Genomic DNA, 23671 nt, shown 5'->3' with positions numbered 1-23671 from the left:
AAAAAATTAAAAAAAAATAGTAAAAATTAAAAAAAATAGTAAAAATTAAAAAAAATAATAAAAATTAAAAAAAAATAAAAATTAAAACAAAACGTAAATAAAAATTAAAACAAAACGTAAATAAAAATTAAAACAAAAAAGTAAATAAAAATTAAAACAAAAAAGTAAATAAAAATTAAAACAAAAAAGTAAATAAAAATTAAAACAAAGAAGTAAATAAAAATTAGAACAAAAAAGTAAATAAAAATTAAAACAAAAAAGCAAATAAAAATTAAAACAAAAAAGTAAATAAAAATTAAAACAAAAAAGTAAATAAAAATTAAAACAAAAAAGTAAATAAAAATTAATACAAAAAAGTAAATAAAAATTAAAACAAAAAAGTAAATAAAAATTAAAACAAAAAAGTAAATAAAAATTAAAAAAAAAATAAAAATTAAAAAAAAAATAAAAATTAAAAAAAAAATAAAAATTAAAAATTAAAAAAAAAATAAAAATTAAAAAAAAAATAAAAATTAAAAAAAAAATAAAAATTAAAAATAAAAATAAATGACACAAGTTTTGACTTAATCTAATTACTACCACACACCTTCTAAATGGGGTCCGTCAATAGCCTGGCTTATGCTCCACAGCAGTACACATTGGTTGGGTTAAACTGAAACATTTAAGAAAAACGTCATTAATATTTAAAAAATATATATATTTTTTTTTCTTTAAATTCGGATTCGGAAATACAAATCAAGCCATATGTCATCTAGAGTCAGTCAACTAACTATAGCGTTTGTCTTTGTTCGTTTATGTTCAAGTATTTTAACTGTTAATGAGGGATCATCAACAAAATACAAATTTACATTGTATAAAAGTGACTAAAATTGTTATTGTTGTGTCGTAGAAAGAATATTTTATAACTGCCATTTAATGTTGCCATGAAAATTATTGCGTAATTATTTGTTTAGTACTGCAGATCTTTGAATACGATGTTCATGTATTGAAAATATGTATTTCCCACATGAAAATGCCATTTTAGATAGTTAGCAATATGATGACTATTGTGATGCCATGAAAAGGAGACAACCAATTCTTCCTCTTCATCACAATATACCGATTAAGACAACTCTTAACGGAAGAAATAGCTCGCAGTCGAACAACTGAACGCCAGTACATTTTACGCACAAAGTATACGTTCATAGTAAGTTTCATGGCTATTGGAAGTACTCGCAAAGTCTGTGGTTGTATCATTAATGACATGAGACGCACTTTAATCACTGAATAAGTTTCACGAGGCAATATATATTACTTGTGAAAACTTATAGTCAAATGCACTGAGGCAGGCTAAGTCTGCAGGGTCTGCGGTTGTACCATTAATGACATGAGACGCGCTTTAATCACTGAAAAAGTTTCACTTCTAATCCACTGAAGCAGGTTAAGAGATTGTCAATGGTTCTATGTTGCAGTCATATGTCAAGATCTGTCCTGTCGTATATGATATGGCCCGAATAGTATCGACAAAAAGTTGCTAAACCATAGTGACGGACATTATTTATTTTGTACATGTTTTAAGCCAAGTAATTTATTAATGAAGCACAAAACGATTTATGTTAAAATAAAATTATTTTAAAACAAATTGCCGCTCGAGATAATGCAAAGTAAGTCTTTATCTACTTTCTAACTGCCCAATCAGCTATTCCAAAGGAGACAAATGCTTTAAATTCGCAAAAGAAAAAAGTGCGCGGTAGGATTTGCATAAATCAAGAATTTGTCAATGAAAGGAGCTATTGAAAGTAATAAATAATATGACACAAGAAAAGACTCCTTGAAAAGTCATTTAAATTGCTGGAGTAGCATTGGGTAGCATGTGATCTAAGATAAGTGGCAAACCACCGTCCACGAACGGGAAATTCGACAATAAACAAAACGATTCCAAATGTTAAGGCTGTGTACCGTGTAAAACATGTTCTTAATCGATATTTGAGATTTTTTTTACCATGGATCCTTCGGATCGCCGCTGTTTGTCCATACCAGCATTTTCTCACTCGATTCGTACGCCAATTCATCAAAATCAGCTTAATTTCCTTTATATAATCAGCTAGTTTCGAGGAGTTGGTGATCGAATTGAGTAAGAAAATGCTAGTGGCTTTGCCAGTTAAAATGTCAACCATTATTTTTCCTATTAGACATTTTTTTTCTTCAATTTATCTCTATAATGGCATGATCAGTTTATATGGGGACATGTTTAAATGTTTCAATAACTCTTTAATTTCTAAAAGTACCCTTAAAAAACAAATCTTAAAAGGAAAAGTCCACATCGATTGAAACAAGGCCTTTGTAGTACATTTTATAAACAATTCTGTCCACATCCGATAACATGTTATGAGAAAATTGGGCCGGAACGAGCTTACTCATCTTACGGAGTTTGACGAGCATCGCTAACTCCGCATGCAATGTGGCTACAACTACAACATCGGCAGCCCTTATCGATGAACGACTCCCTCGGGTGAATCCGGTACGTACAATCAGCTGCAATTGCACATTATTGGTCTAGCATATGCATACACACGAATCTTCCAATCATCCAAACTTGGAGACAAAGGACTAATAGTCAGTACGAACTTGGCAGGATCAAATCTTATGTAAACGGGAATAGAATAGAAATGTATAAAGGTGTCCTTGTTCAAAATTGCAAATCTTGCAACTCACTGCAAAAACGTATAACTCTTCTTCGATTTTTAATTGACCATTACAGAAAATTTATTCCTCTAATCGAATGTAGGATATACGTTTATGTATAATAAATGCTCATTAATGGACTCAAGACCTTAAATTGGGGCAAACAAAAAAGTTTTATGAATTCAAGAATTCTTGTCCGGAGATCGGTATATATGGGTTTTATAACAAGATATACATATCTTTGAACTATGCCCTTTATTTTTGTAGTGATTTTAACAGACAGGGGTACGGACATTGCTAGATCATCTATGAATATTACGATATGATCGATGAGTTGCAAATGGAACGACAAAATGACTAACAAATCTGTGGTGAGTATCAGAGAACAGCAACAAGCCATCTTAAAAATAAGTGCACATGGTAGCTCACACCTTATACCAGCAATCGTTGTTGACGCTTACGACCAAAACATAAAATACTCTTTTAAATTCGTTGATCTATTGTGTTTTTGCTGATGAGCATAAAATGATTGCAGGCCGTATATACCATTTTGAGCAACACTTACAAGGGCTCACATTGACCGTAATTGAATAGAAGACAAACACCCACAGCTAACGTTCAAAGTTATGAGAGCTCATCTCAGTGGTGTTCATTTGCAAACAACACAAAATGTCCGTCGACCAAATTGAAAATCGCAACCACTGAACGAACGATTACTAAAACTTTCGCGCTCTATTGTATTTGTGCGCGTGTGCTTCTAGCTACATTTCTTTTTATGTGGCATGCGATACAGACAATTGCTTTGTCCAAAGTGGCTAAAGAGTGCCAAATTTGTGAGTATTAAAACACATATACCACATTTTTGTAGAACATTTCGTAGGTTTCGGTCGGATTTAGTAGCATTTTCCTAATTTTTGATAGGAAATAATTTTCTTGAGTGGCCAACAGTGATTTTAACATGATAAAAAAAATGGTGAGCAAAAACACATCTACCAAAGATCTTCTTATCCATGGCATTTTAAAAATGAATAGCGGTGATCTCTTTGAAAATTTGTTGCAAATTTTGAATCAAAAATTGGATATTCCAAAGTTGGTTAAGCGATTTTTCTTTTCTGATTTTATTTTAACCATTTGGATAACAGTAAATGTTGTAGTTGTTGTTGTTTTGTACACTGAGGCGGCAGCCCTTGGGTCAATCCATCCAGTACGTGCAACCGGCTACATTTGACGTTTTATTCAACAAATTTTCTAATGTATATAAGATGACTTACTTCAACATTTCTCGAGACGACATATAGTACAACATCGTCACCTGGTATGCAAAAGGAAGAAACACTTTAAATAATATACACATAAGGGAAATCTTAATATAACAATAACAATTCAACGGCAAATCAAAGTTTTTTTTTTTAAATTACTGTAGATATTTTCTTTATATTTAGCTAGTTTTTATTTTTAATGTGGATATATTTTAAGCGTTTTTGCTGTGAATTTCCTTTTGCATTTCCCTGTGACAATATGTAAATTTTCTAACACGAATTACATAGTTTAGACAAATATAATAATGATGACTGAATATTTTTCTAAACAAACTTTTTGTTCTGTTCTTCAATTATCGGAGAAAATGCGACGAATTTACTAAAAGTGTTAAGAGACTACAGATATGCCATTAGAAGGTGAGTTCTGAAGGACAACATACATTTTTGGCAGAAGTTGTAAGAAATACATATAACAACCTAAGCAGCAATGTTCCAGCATAATACCCCAAGTCGTTATATACAAAGTACCAGCATGGCAACATCATTAATTAGATGGTTTTGAAAAAAATCAATGTTTTAAATATCCCGTAAAAAAAAACAATTCGAAAAGAACTTTGGCATATCCTAACCAATTTAAGAAAAAAATTGTTTTTACAGTAAATTTTAATTTCAATAATATGTAGGCCTTAAAAATCTATTTTGCATATTAACCCGAATCTAAACTCCAATACAAGAAAGCACAAAAATGAACTGCAATGGAATGTATCCACTGTATGTCTATAGTAAAGCGTAAAAATTATTTTTAAATGTATAGTTACAACTAAATTGAAAATTTATTTTTAACATTTCTAAGGCGAGAAGATTCGGGTTAGATGATCAAGGGTTTTTTTTTTTGTCAGTTTCAAACAATTCTTACCTCATGGCAATTATTAAAAGTTTTTTGTTAACATTGGCAAAGTTGTTCACTTTTCTGTGTTTGTCATTTCAATAATATCTTTCGAATATAGATGAAGTGTAGTTATACATATCCCAGTATTTTTCATTTTATCATGAAGATTCTCAAGAAGTTTCAATCCTCCATAATCATAGGAATGATGGTTGGTTTGATGACTGACTTGCAAGTGATACCATATATAGTCACATCCAGGATAATTTTGATTAAAGTAGCTCCATATATTTCTTCTTAATTCCGTTGGGTAAAAGATGTATACGCCAAACACACACACACAACAAACCCACATATCATCATAAGATCAAAACATCTCTCCCCCTCCCCCATCATACCCACCCAATCCATATCCATTGGATTTAGATATTTGTGATCCATAAATCACAACTCCATACAAACATACATATACACACCCATACAGAGAGAAAATTCACGCTTCATCAAGAGAACATTCACCCTACATCATCAAACACAAACATACCCACACTAGCCGATCATACTCCTTTAACACTTAATAATGATCACTACGTTTTTTTTTTGTTATGCAAATTTTACAAGAGTGTATTTAGTTAGACAATACCCACTGTGATTGATAGTTAAGACTTTGTTTTCTTTCAAACAATCCTGCATTGTTTGGTTTGAAAGTAAACTATGTAGCAGTGTTTGAATTGCTCACTTCAAAATAGAGGCAGCAAAGCAAAAATAACTTTGCTTTACATTGAAAAATGTTCAATGTTGAAGCAATTCAAACCTTGCTATGTAGACATTCCTTAGTATATATTTAAAAAGTCACATACTCTACCACATACAAATGTTACTGATTGTCTACAATATTATAGATTTTTGGGCTATTAAATAGTTTGTGATTAGACTTCGAATTTTGATGCAAATAAAAATGGTATTGATGATATGAGAACATAAATTCCTCTTCTGGAAGAGGCTTGAACAGTAGTAAAATATATTATGTTCTATTGTAGGCTCCACTTTTCCTTTTGGCACTTGAGGCAAAGAAGTTCTGGCTGATAGTTGTAAATATTGTCCAGATCTAATGGCAATATTTTGGCAATCAAAATTTTTGGTATGAGTACATTCTTTTCTTTTAGTTTTTATTTTTTTAATATTTTTTTTAATTTTTATTTTTTTTATTCTTTTTTTTTATTATTTTAATTTTTCATTTTTTTATTATTTTAATTTTTAAAATTTTTTTTAATTTATTTTTTTTTGGTTTTTTTTTAATTTTTTATTTTTTTTTTTAATTTTTTATTTTTTTAATCTTTTATTATTTTTTTAATTTTTATTTTTTTTTTTTAATTTTTATTTTTTTTTTTAATTTTTATTTTAATTTTTATTTTAATTTTAATTTTTTTTTAATTTTTATTTTAATTTTAATTTTTTTTTAATTTTTATTTTAATTTAAAATTTTTATTTTAATTTAAAATTTTTTTTTAATTTTAATTTTTTTTTTAAGTTTATTTTTTTTCTAATCTTCTTTTTAATATTTTTTTAATCTTCTTTTTACTATTTTTTTAATTTTTTTACTCTTCTTTTTAATATTCTTTTAATTTTTTGTACTCTTCTTTTTAATATTTTTTTTATTTTTTAATTTTTTTTAATCTTCTTTTAATTATTATTTTTTTAATTTTTTATTTTTTTTAATTTTTTATTTTTTTAATCTTTTATTATTTTTTAATTTTTTATTTTATTTTAATTTTTTATTCTTTTATTTAATTTTTATTTTTTTTTTAATTTTTATTTTTTTTAATTTTTATTTTTTTAATTTTATTTTTTTTTAATTTTATTTTTTTTTTAATTTTATTTTTTTTTTTAATTTAATTTTTTTTTTTTATTTTTATTTTATTTTATTTTATTTTTTTTTTATTTTTTTTCAATTTTTGTTTTTTTATTTTTTTTAATTTCCTTTTTTTTAATTGTTATTTTATTTTTTTTTTAATTTTTATTTTTTTTAATTTTTTTTTTTTTTATTTATTTTTTTTTAATTTTTATTTTTTTTTTAATTTTTATTTTTTTTATTTATTTATTACTATTTAGCGAAGAAAAGTACATTTTATTGATTTTTATATAAAATCACTCCTGCTGTCAAAACTAATAAGCTTACAACTATAAAAGTAACAAATAACAATCAAATGTAAACAAGACTCTTAAACAGTTTCCAGAAATCTCACTCCCAAGAATTTTAAACAAAATTTTTGTTTGAATTTTTAGGTTATAAAAAATTGTCCACTTTCGATAAGAATTTCTCCCAAAACATGAGTATGACAGCAAAAATTGTTTGTATCTAGTTTTATTTGTCCGCTTAACGACAATCCAAACTGCATTAGGATTTTTCTAAAACAGCCTCAATTCTTGGGTATTGTTCTACCATGTGGCAGATTAGTAGACTTAAAATATTTTCTACCTTAAAAATAGCTTTCAATTTTGATCCCGAAAATATTGAGTATTAAGCAATTTCAGAAAACGGGAACACGTAAAGATTTTGGCGCAGTAAGTAATTTAAGAAAATGGTAACATGTAAAGATTGTGGCGCAGTATAGGTAATGACTCGATACAAGATGTGCATTCGAGACATTTCAATACGTTAGCAAAGGATTCTGAATGTTAAATAATTTGAATTTCCATTGCAAATGATGCACATTTGCATAGAAAAAAAAACCAATCATATCAAACACAACTGTTTTCCGAAACATCAGAAACAATTCATCACCCCAAAAGTTTAACGCTCAAATTACTATAAAATACATCATTATAGCGTTAATTTTAGTATCAGGGTTCTATATTCTCTACCTATCATATTAAAGTTATAAACAAGCATTAAATAAACTCTGCGAATCGAGTTGTATCGGCAAATCACAATATACAAAAGTTCAACATTTGACTTCTACCCCTCAATGGCTTGAAAATTTCATTTTTTTACACATTTACATATACATTCACACCAGCAAGCATCATTCATAGAATTCAAAACATGTTTATGTAGTAAAGCTCACATATTTGCAAAAAATTCCTAACTTTAATGGAAAAAAAACAATTTGAGTTGTTTATTTCCCATTAAAACGGTCATGTTCTGCCTAAAATGTTTACAATAAGACATAGACACACACACACACGCAAATCCCACGACGTTGAAGACGATCGCTCAAATTCAAAGCATTCTTCTTCTTCTTCTCCACCACTTTAATCCCGACCAATTCCAATTATTGAAATAGAAACAAATATTATTATAATTTATTTGAAATACTCAATTGTCAATGAGTACCATTTATGTATGTTTTGTTTTTTTTTTTGTTCATCTTGTCATTTATGATAATATTTTAAAGTTAGGTAGATAGGTAGGTAAACCTAAAAACTAAAGAAGACGCAACATTAGTTGACCGTCTTTCTTCTCTCTCTCTCTCACTATGTTTACAAAACATTTCTCACAAAAGTAGTTTAAAATGAAGAGTGTGTTACTTTCAAAATTGTATACAATTATGAATTTCAATTGAATTTAGATTAGCACAAAATGAGAAAATACGATGTGATATAGATACATTATATATATAATGATGCTAAACATGTGTCTGTTGTTGTTTATTCTCCCGGTGCAATGGACGAACGGAAGAATAAAACAAACGCCATGCCAACAACTTTAGATATGAGCTGGATGATCACTTTTTCCTTTTCAGCGTAAGAGTGAGCAGTTAGTTGGGCTATGTTGCTCCTACAGAGATGTATGTATGTGTTGGTTAATAAATGAAAATATGACATACTTAAATCTACATTTGTTTGGAGATTAAAACTGTAATAAATTGTAGGTATGTAAATCATTTTACATATTTACTATGTAGTTTATAGTACGTGTTGTAGTAGTAGTAATAGGTAGATACTAAAAAGAGCTTAATATAATGAAAAAATTTGTTGCTGATGATTAAAAGATTAATCCAAAAAGAAAAAATCACACACACGGTCAGCTATAGTCTTGTCTGTCTGTTTGTCTGTCGGTAGTCGTCGCGGTATGTGTCCTTGGTGCGTGGACACCACCATAGCCATGCTGTGCGCCATGGCGTTATATTTGTTGTAGAATAATGAGTATAAGGATATTGAGTCCACATGTGATCTAATCACCAATCAATCTTGTAATCATATAGAATGTTTTTGATACTGAGTTTGATGGATACTGAGAAAGACGTATTGAAAAGCATTGATGTTGCGCCATGTAATTTTTGCATGTGCAGGGCGGGCAGGGAAGAAGCACAATCTTACAAGGAGGTACCATCACCAACAAACAGCGTGTGCAAGAGTTGGGCTCAATTTGTTAATTTCAATTAAGTAGGTAGATAGGTACTAAGAATTAACTTTGATGCAAGTCGAAACATGTTTGCCTTTTTAAACTTAAAACTAAATCTACTTTGCTTGCAGATCAGAACAGATGAATGAATGTTTTCATCACAAATACACCGACGATATACATGTATGTATGTATGTATGTATGTGCCTCTCTTTTTCTCTAATTTGAAGATCAAATGTGTTTTATGCGTTGCAATATTTTTAGTTATTGATCAATATTTGTGAATCATCGTTAGTTTCATCTCAGAAACGTCTTCTGCGTTCCCATGGATTGTTGTTTCCACCACTGTTTCCACCGCGTTGGGGTCCACCGCCGCCGCGATTTCCATTATCTCCACCACTTGGTTGATTTTGGTTACCACCAAATTCAAATCCGAAATCCTATATAGAGGATGCAAATTTAAAGGTATTTTGAAGTGGTAAAAATAATACAATAAGTATGTAGTACAATGATAACATCATATCGAACAATCAATGACTTGAGCAAATACAAATCATACAACAACAACAAAAAAAAACTAAAAATAAAAATACCAAAAATAATGCAAAATTATACCAATCCCCTTAGTTTTTTCTTAATCCCTTTTGGTGGGAATTTGACTTCTTTACTACACACCGTGTGCCGTTCGCTGCTGACAATATTACTGTCAACATTTATTGTCATTCAAATATTGCCAAATTAGAGTGGATAAGTGAAACAAACGACCGAAAGAAGGCGATAAAGGAAATGTATTTATACCCAACAAATTCTTGAAAATATTAAACCCAAATTCAAAATGTTAATTGATTATTTTGTCATGCCAAAATTTGCTTTAATTTTTCTACTACATAAAACTATGGTGGATAGATCCAACCCTCCCTCCCTCCCTCGCTCAGCATATTTATTTTAAAGAAGGAAAATCCCCCAAGTCAAAATTTCCCAATGCAATGTTCATAATTTCATATATATACATATATATGAGCAAATAGCATATCAATTGACATAAAAGTTTTTCTGTTTTCTTCAAGTTTAAAAAGTTTACTTATTATCACCAGATTCTTCAAAAACACAGAACCAATTTCATAGTTTCCCTTCATATTTAAGAAATTAAATTTACGTCGTGCATACCAACTTCACAAAAAACATACTAAACAGGAAAAAAAAATACACTAGTTTTGCCATTTTGAAATCGCCATTTAGAAACATGATTTAATTAGATAATTACGATCAATGGAAAGTGTTTGATATTTTCACCAGGATTCGAAACCAATCCATTCACCGGCGACTTAGGCGTTAACCTATGAACAACATGATTGAAGCGTTAAAACTCCATGTAGAAAATTTAACGATTAATTTACAATTTTATCTCGTAAAATTTTTTATTATATTTGGTTTTGTTAATTTTTTACATTTTATATTTTTTATATATTTAAAAATTATATTTTTTATAACTTATATTTTTTTATAACTTTTATTTTTTATTAATTTTTATTTTTTTATAATTTTTATTTTTTTATAATTTTTTTTTTTTATAATTTTTTCTTTTTTATAATTCCTAATTTTTTATAATTTTTATTTTTTTTTTTTTAATTTTTATTCTTTTATAAATTTTTATTTTTTTATAAATTTTATTTTTTTAAAAACTTATTTTTTTATAACTTTTAATTTTTTTATAATTTTAATTTTTTAAAAATTTTATATTCTGCTACGTAATCTCAGTTAATCATTATTTTTATTTTTTTTATAATTTTTATATTCTGCAATGGAATCTCAGTTATTCATAATTTTCATTATAATTTACATTTTTTATAATTATTATTAAAATGTTTATTTTTATTTATATTTTTTATTATTTATAATTTTTAATAATTTTATGTCATTTTTTTTAATCAAGTTTTATACGGGTATTCACAAAACGTAATAAATGTAAGAAAAACTTAATAAATGTCAAATAATTTTTTTTAAGGCTTCATTAATAATTGTTAATACTGCCGTTATTTTTATTTTTCGTTCTTTTTTTACTTTTTGGGATTTTTTTTATTTTACTTAAATATTTTTCCAGTTTTCGATTCTTTTATTTTATATCTGTATATTTTTTACGATTTTTTATTTTTTATTTTATTTTTTTATTTTACTATTTTATTTTTTTTATTGTACTTTTTTTTTTATTTTATTTTTTTTTATTTTTTTTTTTTTTATTTGATTTTTTTTATTTTATTTTTTTTTATTTTATTTGATTTTTTTTATTTTATTTTTTTTTATTTTATTTATTTTTTATTCAATTTTTTTATTTTATTTTTTTATTTAATTTTTTTATTTTATTTTTTATTTATTTTATTTTATTTTTTTTTTATTTTTTTATTTTATTTTATTTAATTTTTTATTTTATTTTTTATTTTAATGTTTTTATTTTATTTCATTTTTTTATTTTATTTTATTTTTATATTTTATTTCATTTTTTTTATTTCATTTTTTTTATTTCATTTTTTTTATTTCATTTTTTTTATTTTAATTTTATTTTTTTATTTTATTTTATTTTTTTACTTTATTTTTTTTTATTTTATTTTATTTTTTTACTCTATTTTTTTTTATTTTATTTTTTTATTTTTCATTTTATTTTTTTATTTTTCATTTTATTTTTTTATTTTTCATTTTATTTTTTTATTTTTCATTTTATTTTATTTTCTTATTTTATTGCATTGCTATTTTATTTTTTTATTTTATTGTATTTCTATTTTATTTTTCTATTTTATTGTGTTCCTATTTTGTTTTATTTTTTTTTTTAATTTTATTCTTTTCCTTTTTTATTTTATTTTTTTTTTTAATTTTATTGTATTCCTATTTTATTTTATTTTTATAAATTTTTTTATTTTTTTTTTCAATTTATTTTTGTAATTTTATTTTTTATCTTGTTTTTTATTATAAAGCTTGGTGTTTAATATCGGCTATAGGCCATGGGAAAAAACAAAGTTTTTGGCTCTATTTGTTTTTTGGTTTCTTTGTCTTGTTTCATTTCAAATATTTGATCTTCGAAGTCATCAAAACCATTTTCGACCCAACATTTATTTCTTTTATTTTTTTTTATTTCATTTTATTGGTTTCGTTTTATTTTTTTAATTTTAGTTTTTTCATTTTCATTTTATTCATTTATTTTTTTTTATTGTATTTATTTTTTAATTTTATTTATTTTTTTATTTTATTTATTTTTTTATTTTATTTATTTTATTTATTTTTTTATTTTTTTATTTTATTTATTTTTTTATATTTATTTTTTTATTTTATTTATTTTTTTATTTTATTTATTTTTTTATTTTTTATCTCATTTTTTATTGCATTGATTTTTATTTCATTTTATAATTTGCTTGATTTTTAATTCCTTATTTTCTATTTTCTATTTTTTATGTTTTATTTTATTGTTTTTTTTGTTTGTCACTCTTTTTTTCTATATTCTATTTTATTTTTTACCCAATTTTTTATTTGTTTTATTTAATTTTTTATTTTATTTCATTTCTACTTTATTTTATTTTAATTCCTATTTTGGTTTTTATATTATTTTATTATATTATTTTTTATTTTAATTTTATTTTTTATTTTATTTTTATTTTTTATTTTATTTTATTTTTTATTTTATTTTTTATTTTATTTTTTATTTTATTTTTATTTTTTACTTTTTATTTTATTTTTATTTTTTACTTTTTATTCAATTTTATATTTTATTTTAGTTTATTTGCTGTACTATTTTTTATATTTTATTCTATTTTTTTTTTATTTTAATTTAATCAAATTTTTAATTTTATTTTTTTTTATTTTATCTTTTATTTCATCTTTTATTTCATCTTTTATTTTATCTTTTATTTCATCTTTTATTTTATCTTTTATTTCTTTCATCTTTTTTTATTATTTATTTTTATTTACTATTTATTTTTATTTATTATTTATTTTTATTTACTATTTATTTTTATTTATTATTTATTTTTATTTATTATTTATTTTTATTTACTATTTATTTTTATTTATTATTTATTTTTATTTATTATTTTCTAAAATCTTTACTGTTTTCGTTTTTATTTGTTTTCTAAATTTTTACTTAATTTTTTTTTGCTTTATTTTTTATTTAATTTTTATATATTTTTCCTTTATTTTTTATTTAATTTTTATATATTTTTCCTTTATTTTTTATTTAATTTTTATATATTTTTCCTTTATTTTTTATTTAATTTTTATATATTTTTCCTTTATTTTTTATTTAATTTTTATATATTTTTCCTTTATTTTTTATTTAATTTTTATATATTTTTCCTTTATTTTTTATTTAATTTTTATATATTTTTCCTTTATTTTTTATATATTTTTCCTTTATTTTTTATTTAATTTTTATATATTTTTCCTTTATTTTTTATTTAATTTTTATATATTTTTCCTTTATTTTTTATTTAATTTTTATATATTTTTCCTTTATTTTTTATTTAATTTTTATATATTTTTCCTTTATTATTTATTTTTTTTCTTGTAATCTTTTATTGATTTTTATTTATTTTTTATATATTTTTTCTTTACTTTTCATTTATTTTTTTCTTAATTTATATTACATTTTTTTTGATTTTTTTTTCACTTATTTTATTTACATGTTTATCTACTCTTTACTTTATTTATTTTTTTTATTTATTTATATATGTGTATATTTCCTATTTATTTTTTATTTTATTTTTTTTTATTTTTTTTATTTTATTTTTTTTTTTATTCTATTTTTTATTAATTTTTTTATTTTATTTTTTATTTATTTTTTTATTTATTTTTTTATTTTATTTTTTATTTATTTTTTTATTTTATTTTTTATTTATTTTTTTATTTTATTTTTTACAATTTTTTAATTTAATTAATTTTTTTTAATATTTTTTTTGTGTTAATTTTAATTTTTTATTTTATTTTAATTTTTAATTAATTTTTAATTAATTTTTTTATTCTAATTTTTATTTATTTTATTATTTTTTTTTTTATTTCTCTTTTTATATAGTTGTTTCTTTTTTTTATATATTTAGTTTTTTTTTTGTTTATTTCTTTCTTTTTATTAATATGTTTATGTATTTCTTTATATTTCTTATTTGTTTTTATTTATATTTTTTATTAATTTGTTATTTATTTATTTATTTTATTTATTTATTTATTTATTTATTTATTTATTTCTTTTTTTAATTTTGTGTTTATTTCTTTTTATTAATTTTTTATTTATTTCTTTTTATTAATTTTTATGTATTTTTTAATTTAATTTTTATTTATTTTTATACATTTTTTACTTAATTTTTATTTATTTTTTATACATTTTTTTATTTATTTTTTATACTTTTTTTTATTTATTTTTATATATTGTTTTATTTATTTTTATATATATTTTTATATATTTTTTATACATTTTTTATTTATTTGTTATATATATTTTTATATATTTTTTTATGTTTTTTATTTATTTTTTACATATTTTTTTTTATTTATTTTCTTTACTTTATTTTTATAAATTAAAAAAATATTTATTTTGTTTTAATTTTCCATGTATTCATTTTCTATTTATTAATTATGTTTTATTTATTTTTTCCGTTTTTTTTTATTTAATTTTTTTATTAAAAAACGAATATATGGCCATATATATGCCATAGAAATGGATAAAGGAAACGGCGATTAATATAACCATAATATAATCAGAAGTTTTGAATAACTTTAATCAGAAATTTTGAAAAACATTGTGTGTAAATCTATTTTTCAATAGATAAGAGTTGACTTACGACATACGTCTTAATATTCCGGCACCTGGAGACAGGAATACTAAGACGAATGGCGTTAGTGCCACAAAGGGATCCACCTCGAAGTAATTTGAGAGGGGCGGGTTTTAGCCGGTACAGACCGAGTACGGCATACGACTAGAGGCGACGGCTATCGTTAGATGCGTAGTGCATTTTATGCAAAAAAAAAAACGAAGAGATAATAACAATGTCCTTATAAAAAAAGGCAATGTTTTCCATGTTTAGTTTTGTTTATGCCAGTTGTATAGATATTAACAACAACGCTTTTCAGACTAGAACATTTATAAATATACCACAAATATTTTGGCTGCAACGCAATCGCACCATTTACAGTAATAATAATTTCAACTTAGCCCCAATGAATCATAAAATGCAACTACGTTATAGGTAAATGCATGTCAACTTTCATAGAATCAAACAAAATATGCCAACAAACTGATTGTGTTGTAGTTAGAGAACATGACATCAGATGTTGCAAACTGTACATATAGCAAAAAAATATAGCAGTGACGACGTTGTTATCGATCGATCAATTTAATGCTTATTGTTCAATATCCCCCCAATTATTCAGATAATGTTTGAATATTTTAAATTGCATTCAATAAAGAGATTTCAGTTTCAGGTATATTTTTCTTCCCCGCTCATCACCCAACGAGAAACCATCCAACCAACCAACCCACCGGTCGCAATTCCCATAGAATTTCAATTCAACATTTTGAAGAGTCAAATAATTTCAAGCAACTACTCAGCCATCAGTAATCTGATGTGGTAAGTTTTGTTAGTAAAATACAAATTTCCGTTCAAGTACAATAGAAGAATGTCTTCAAATGCCTGCATTAGATTCGACGTTCATCGCACGCAAGCAGCATTTGTTATGCGCGCTACCATTGAAACACTAAAACATTGTGTCAATATATGAACATTGTCATCAACCACAAAATAGATGTAAGCATTGCTCCAAGTCATAAAATCAGCGGTGTGCAGTAGGCTTTGCCATTAGCAAAATATAGAGGCAATACCTCTGCGGTCCTTGAATTTATGTTCGGAAAATGTACAACTATATTCTCCTGCACATTTGGCCACAATGGTAAAAAGAATATGGAACGACGTTAGTTCATATCACAATGTTGCAGTGTACAATTCATGGGAAACAGAAATGAGACAACACATAAATGCTGATTGGGGGCGAGAGAGCGTCAAAAGAGCGCTTTTTGACAACGAGGAGAGGAGTAAATTTAATTGAGACTATCAAAATTTGGTTTATTTTCTACAATAAACAACTTGTTTATTATAATTAACATTAGATGCTTAAATTTGATAAAACGCAGATTTTTTTTCTATATTAAACAATGGACAATTGCTTGTTTGTTTCTCAAGTTGTTTTGAACCATACAATTTTGTGTGTTTTCTCTATGTTAAAATTAAAAATAAACAACTATTTCTGTGTGACACATTAGTCTTAAACAATTGCTAAATATAATCACAAATGAAAAATATTTACAAAAAAAATAAGAAACTATGAGTTAAACATAAATAATAATGGTTACTATTTGTTCAAAGTTAAATTCTTTAGGGACATAAAAAGGGGAAGGTCCGATCCCGGAAGTCTTCGGGGAGAAAATTTAGTTGAGATGTATTTTATAAAAATGTTTGCGATCAGTTTAAGATTGATCGGAAATACTGTTCATTTTCTTTCGTTCAAATCAGTTAAAGAAATGTATTCAGAAAAAAGGTGTTCACAGCAAAGCAATTCCAACTGTGGCAACACAGCTGCAGCTACATGACATTGATTGAAATTATCGAAGAGTCGAGGAGAGTGAGTTATTTTGTTCAATATGAATTTCCTTAGATTTGGAACTGAATTTAATTTTGGGTTATTGATTGTAAACGCAATGCTCTATTGTCTTCGCCTTTTGAACATATTGAAAAATGAACGTACCTGGGGATTATTTGGCCCATTGGGACCGTTAGCGCCGCTAGGGCCGCTGGGGCCATTGGGACCATTGGGGCCGTTACCGCCACCATTGTTATTGCCTGCCAAATACAAATGAAAAAATATGTTATGCGATTGTTTAAAGATATGAAATACAAAGGAGAAAAAAAAAATGACCACCTACCTCTGAAATCAAATGGATTTGGATTGTTTCCAAAGCCATCAAAGTTATTGCAGTTGCCACTGAAACCGCCCTCTTGCTGGTCCAGCAATGAGTTCAATTGCTGGGCTTGCATGAACAATGTGTTTTCTTGTTGGCGGCGACGCATCTCTTCTTCTTGGCGCATCATGCGCGACTGCATTTCAGTTTGTTGACGGCGCACTTGTTCCTCGTCGCGCTTGCGCATTTCTTCAGCTTGCTTTTCACGCATTTCCCATTCCATCTTCTTGCGCTCATTGTCGGATTCACGCTTGCGCAATTCTAGGAAATATTTTTAACAAAAATAAACATAAAGATAAAGAGAGTAATGCTAGGCCCGACCCCCCAATGGTCCACAGAGGCTAATAAAACTTGAGAGGCTCAATTCAACGTTTAGAGAAAAGATTCGTTACCAAATTACATATCGCAATACGTATGTTGTGCTCTTGTTAACTTACCTTGTCTGAGAAGTTCTGTTTCATGCTCATATCTTGCATATTCCATTTGAGCTTCCAATTTCTCCTCTTCCATTTTCAATTCACGTTTCAAGGCTTCTTGCTTGCTCTTGTACAATTCATGCAATTGCTTCCACCTGGTGCCGTATTCATGCTCAAAGCTACCACGTTCGGCAAAGCGGGGGCCAATTCCGCGCTCATGATTGAACTCGGCCAATTTTTTGTTCAATGATTTGTCTGGCAGGCCATCGTTGTCATCATTGAGTTCGAATGGCTCTACAACGCATGGTCGCAGAGAAGCGGTTAAAAAGTAGCACTTCTCATTGCAATAACGCAAGCAAATATTTGCCGAAGATTTCTTTGCGAACTCAACAATGCCTTCACCAGTGGACTTGCCACGATCATCGACATTGACCAATGCTCTTTCTACGGGCCCGAATATTTCGAAGGCTCTGTAAAGCAATTCATTGGAAACAAATGGTGTCAAATTGGCAACACGCAAAATGGTGGCATTTGGAGCAAACCGAACACGCAAAACGCGGCCTTTACGATTCGAGCCATCAAGTTCCCTCTTGGCACGCTCAGCATTTGCGTGAAAGTCCATTTTAAGGAATGCAAAGTTCTTTTCCGAATTGCAGAATACTTCAGCGATTTCGCCAAATGGCTTGAAGAGTTCACGTAGCTCTTCCTCGCTAACTTCGCCCGTCAAGTTGCCAACATAGAGACGATTGCGCCCAGAGAACTTGCTTTCTTCGGCCGTTTGGATTGGCTCCATCTCGTGTGTGGGTCCACAAATTGAGCGTAAACGTTGGTTAACGAAGAAATCGTCATTGCGATTACCGCGGGGTCCATCGCCACCACCGCCGCCGCCACCTCCTCTTTGATTGCCACCGTCACGATTGTCACGATTGCCAAAGTTGCGATCACGTTTTTGTCCACGATCTCGGTTTCCTCCTCTTCCCATCATTCCGTCACCACCAAAGCCACCACCACCAAAGCCGCCGCCGCCGCCACCACCCTGTTGGCGATTCATGTTTTGATTTTGCTGGAACTGCTGCTGCATCTGATTTTGTTGTTGATTTTGCTGATTTTGTTGTTGATTTTGCTGATTTTGTTGGTTCTGTTGATTCTGTTGGTTTTGTTGGTTATGTTGATTCTGTTGGTTTTGCTGATTTGGCTTCTGTTGTTGATTCTGGTTTTGCTGATTCTGATTCTGATTTTGTTGGTTCTGATTTTGTTGATTCTGGTTCTGTTGATTTTGCTGCTGTGCTGGAGCATTGTTAGCAGCTGGTTTTGTATCGGCTGCTGGTTTCTCATCCTTAGCAGCGGGCGTAGCAGCCTGTGCTTGAGCGGGCTTTTGCTGCTGCTGCTGTTGTTGTTGTTGATTGTTCTTAAGTCATTTAATAACAAAATTGTTGACATTAATTAAGAATATCAAACAAGTAATCGTTGGCAGTGGAAACTACCAACTGAACTAATTTAGACAAAATTAATTTTCAACTTATTATTCGCCCTCGCTTAAAAAAATGTATGTATGAGTTAGAACTGCCAATTGTGCTACAAGAAAGTTTAAGATATCCGATAATGAGATTATCCAAATCTCGCAGATAGGTGGCAAACATCGACCAGAGATGTCAGGGTAAACAGTTGACAAGTGAAAGCGGTTGGAAACCATCCGCCGCCATAAGACCTGAAGAACTTAGACCCATCGCATCAATGTTCATTGCTATCACCCACGGCACTATAGGGGAAAAGTACCTCCAGCTACAGACAAGCCTCATCTAGAATTGAAGAGGTCTACTAGTCTCATCTAGACTTGAAGAGGTCTACTGGCCTCATCTAGACATGAAGAGGTCTACTGGCCTCATCTAGACTTGAAGAGGTCTACTGGCCTCATCAAGAATTGAAGAGGTCCACTGCTTTGCTGTCATTGGCTAGAACAGACTTCTCAGTCATTGTGTCCGTCATGAGAGGTCACTGTCTAATCGGAAAACATGTGACAGATTGAAGGTTACCAGCAACGACTTTTGCCGAGGCTGTAGGGACATTGAAGGAGAAGAGACTATAGAACACTTTCTGTGTGTGTGTCCCGCAGCAGAGCAGTTAGAAGGAGATCCACTTTAGATTCTCATTTCTTTGAGAACCTGTCTGATTTAGCGGATGTGAACATTCGCAAGTTACTGGGCTTTTTAAAGCGATCTGGATGGTTCAACGGTAGGAACTAGATGGCATCTTCCTTCTTCTATCCTGAGTCTGATGTCAGATTGCCACTTAAAACTAACCTAACCTACAGACAAGCTGGTTCTTCGAGATAAGGTTGAAATAATCAAGATTAATGTGTTATTTTGTGGTTTTATACAGTTGTGTCAGTGGAATGTCAACCCCCGGTGGTGGGGTGATCTAGACATTTAAATTGGTCTTTTCAAATTTGTATTCTTTTCTCGTTATGAAAACATTTTACAACACAGCAGTTTGTTTGGTAAAATAAAAACTATCGTTGCTGCTTGTGCCTAGTGCCCTTATCGCAATACAGCAAAACCAAGTTAAAGCACGTTTTAGCTACGGGATGCATATTACTTGCACTCAAAATTCAAAAGAACGAGGGCTATGTTTCGAGCAAGGCGGATACTTAACGGAAAGAATGGCCATGTGGCAATATCTGGACACGGATGACACTTCCGCATGTACCTACACAGAATGGGAAATGCAGCTCACCATTCTGGTGGATGATGCAGAGCACATGGTCTTCCCCTGCCACCAATGGTGCGACAGCCGCCCTGGACAAAATAGCAGATCGGTGAAATAAGAGTGGGGAAGAAAGAGACCTTGCCGCGAGTTCAATGATGTAGACACTACTATATGGAGAGAGCTTAAACTTAAATCGGACTGCACTCATTGATAGATGAGAAGTTTGCCCCTGTTCCTTAGTGGAATGTTCATGGGCAAAATTTGTAATATGGATAGGGCCCCTAGACACAGAACTACTGAGACGCATAGCGTAAGTGCCACCTGGGGATCCACCTCGATGTAATGCGATAGCGGTGACAATGTGGTTTACATATCCCAAGATATAAGGTGGTTTTTAGAGTTGGGTAGTTCCGGATGGTACTAGTTCATTGGAACTTATCCAAGTATGCAACTGCTGGAACTCATCTCTTAGTTCCATAGTTCCTTTTTTTACATTTACACTTTTCTGTTGCTCCTCTTTGTTAATTTTTAAACCAGCTGATTGACATGTCATATTTTAAGCTTCATACAACAACTAAATAAAGGCGTCAACTTTTTTAATGGACAACAACTGTGCACGTTGTGATTTAGGTGAAAGGAGAATAAATTGTTTGTGGCAACCACATGAAATGAATGTGATGGCACAAATATAGAAATTTTTTTTATTGTCAACAAATCGAAATTGTTTTGATGCGCTTCGATTCGTGCTTTTTATGCAGCATCGAGACTCAATGCATGTTTAAAACAAAGTACAAAAAATGAATTTTAAAATCAATTACGGAATCAGTCGGAATATTTGTATCCATATGTACGATTAAAAACATTTTATTTCATTTTAAGGTTCAAAACTTTTTTTTTTTTGTTTTGTATGAAGGAATCTAAAAAGGGGATCGCAAATGAAAAATGATCTATGGAACTAAGAAAAGGAACTGGTTCCTTTTGTGGAACCTAACTAAAAGGAGCGATCAATAAAAGGAACTAAAATGCCCACCTCTAGTGGTTTTTAGCCGCTAGAGACTGAGCTCGGCATACGGCGAGAGGTGACGGCCATCGTTACATGCTTAATGCATTTTCCCACCTTAAGGGTTGCTATTCTATTCGGCTTTTCAAGCGAACACATGTCAAACTCTATATAAAAAGAACGTATAAGCTAAAAACATGGGAAATATATGCATTTTTTACGCTAATGGCTTAAAATGAGCACTTAGAAACAATTAATCCTAGTGTAATATGAAAAAAATATATAAAATTATATTTTGTTAAAGTTTTTTGCAACTACTCCGTAAGATGAACAGAATATTCAGCTTTAGACTGGTCCTATATTCGCTTTTCGCTTATTTTAATTCCATCACTACTTATGACAAAATTTAAATAAAATCGTTATATTATCAGTGTTATTTGTGTAGTGTTTCAAATATATAATCGCGAAAACAAGGGTGTTCAACGATGAAACGAAAATGTATCCTACATTAAATAGTTTCAAAAGTAAGGTATCAAGGGTTTGCTTTAACCATAAATTAGTTTTTAATTTGACATTGATGATGATAATATTTTAATTATGCTATATTATGTTTTTATTTTGACATTGATGATGATGATGAAACAACATTTCAATACATATTCACTTTTCACAAAATTTTAATTGGAACTTTTCCAATCTGGCAGACATACTATACGAATAACGCATTTTCTATTCTCTTCCCCCCCACACAACGTCTCTTCATAGATTGATTTTGCTAATATTGGGCGGGTTATTAAAAAAAAAATAAAAACGAGTGGGGCATATTTGAGTTTGTTTTGTTGTTGTTTTAGTCTAAATTAGACTAATAAATATCAAAGAATAGCAGCAAAATAAATATTTAAATGTTAAAGTTTCTCTGATGGTGCATACACACACACATTTTATTATTAAAATAAAATGTGCTGCAGAGTGGCTTTCCAAATACAACCCTGTGCAAAACAGTTCATGTCGTTGGCAACTACGTTACAAAAAAGAAATCACACCGGTGTCAAGTAGAAGGGGAGGAAATGACAAGGGCAAAAGCAGCCATTTTGTGTTATACATACATTTTCACCGAGTTCATTCAACATTTTTCAAGCGTAAAAAAATCTTAAATTTTTCTAATGATTTAACTAATTTCTCATCATTTGAATGTTAAAATATCAATAGATCTGCATCATTCATCAATTTTATGTAAACAAATATTGTAACTTACCTGATTTTGGAAATTTCCACGGTTGACGTTTTGGTTTTGATTGCCACCTCCACGATTTTTCCTGTTTCCAAAGCCTTGATTATTATTATTATTCTTGTTGCCAAAACCTTTATTCTGATTTTGATTCTGCTGATTATTCTGAGCTGGACCACCTTGGTTAAAACGTGGCTTTTTCTCGGCGGGGCCTTCCATTCCTTTATCCGAATTCTTATCTCCTACTTGATTTTTCTGCGGTCTTTGGGGCAAAGGGCCACCTCCATTTACTGCAGCTTTAGTATTCATCACTTTTCACAAATTTCTTTTTTTCACTTTTTCACTGTTTTATTAGCGTTTGTTGTATTATTGTACTACTGTAACAAGAAAAAATCAATTTTAGAAATTAAAAAAGTACAGTATACTTCACCCCACCCCCTCCTCCAAACCACATTAACGGACGAACGAACGGACTCACCTTGCTACCTCACCAAAATTTGAAAATGAAATGAAAGAGATAAATTGCTGATACACAGCTAGACAGTTCGTTTGCGGAAGTTGTTTGTGTGTGTGTTCTCGACGAAAGTAGAATGGAGGAACCTGAAAATGAACGAAATATTAACGATGCTTCGAAATGGCTGGCGTTTTGGCGTATATGTTGACGTATTTTTTCACACAACGTACACACGCATGCATGGTACAATTAAGTGGTAGGCTTAACCAGCTTAACATATAAAGTAGAGTATTCTGTTCAGCTTTTAAGTGTAATACTGTCAAACTCCATAAAAAATAACCTCGGCGAAACGTTGGCCAAAAATAGTGGGAAAAGTAGTACTCTGCCTATCGTGAGGAAAATTACAAAAAAGCAAAGTGGCAACACTTGAAATCTTTGACGGCATCATTTTTGTTATGGATTTCATTGGTTATTTTTTCTTTAATTTAATTTAAAATTTTCGCAACAATGCCAAAAGCAGAATAGAATACCAACCGTAAAGCTGAGTATTCTGTCCAGAATTTCAGGAGGAAAGCTATCAAGCTCCATAAAGAAACGCCAGCGAAACTTTGGCTAAAAATAGGCGGAAAAGTAGTTCCCTGCTTAAAGCGAGGAAAATGGCAAAGAAAAAACTATTATAATGGTAACACTCGAAACTATTGCCGTCATCATTGTTGCTTGTTT

General features: G+C 28.5%; 1 protein-coding gene across 3 annotated transcripts in view; it reads right to left on the bottom strand.

Moving 5' to 3' along the window:
* LOC106080761 (protein no-on-transient A) overlaps positions 1-23067 on the bottom strand; it is a 24235-nt gene extending 1168 nt beyond the window's left edge. Inside the window, exons 1-6 of one of the 3 annotated variants that reach the window (XM_059366429.1) lie at positions 22973-23067; positions 22522-22871; positions 17582-18968; positions 17109-17405; positions 16931-17025; positions 587-652 (exon numbers count right to left, since the gene is read on the bottom strand). In XM_059366429.1, coding sequence (XP_059222412.1) covers positions 617-652; positions 16931-17025; positions 17109-17405; positions 17582-18968; positions 22522-22803 — 2097 coding nt within the window. In that variant the 5' untranslated portion in view covers positions 22804-22871; positions 22973-23067 and the 3' untranslated portion in view covers positions 587-616. Of the gene's footprint in view, positions 1-586; positions 653-9019; positions 9598-16930; positions 17026-17108; positions 17406-17581; positions 18969-22521; positions 22872-22972 lie in introns of those variants that run through there. The other 2 variants (XM_013242288.2, XM_013242289.2) reach the window with 2 other exon arrangements.
* Between the last annotated feature and the right edge of the window lie 604 nt (positions 23068-23671).

This window comes from Stomoxys calcitrans, chromosome 4 (assembly GCF_963082655.1).
Source record: "Stomoxys calcitrans chromosome 4, idStoCalc2.1, whole genome shotgun sequence".
Lineage (NCBI taxonomy): Eukaryota > Metazoa > Arthropoda > Insecta > Diptera > Muscidae > Stomoxys > Stomoxys calcitrans.
This window is presented reverse-complemented; position numbering and strand designations above follow the sequence as displayed.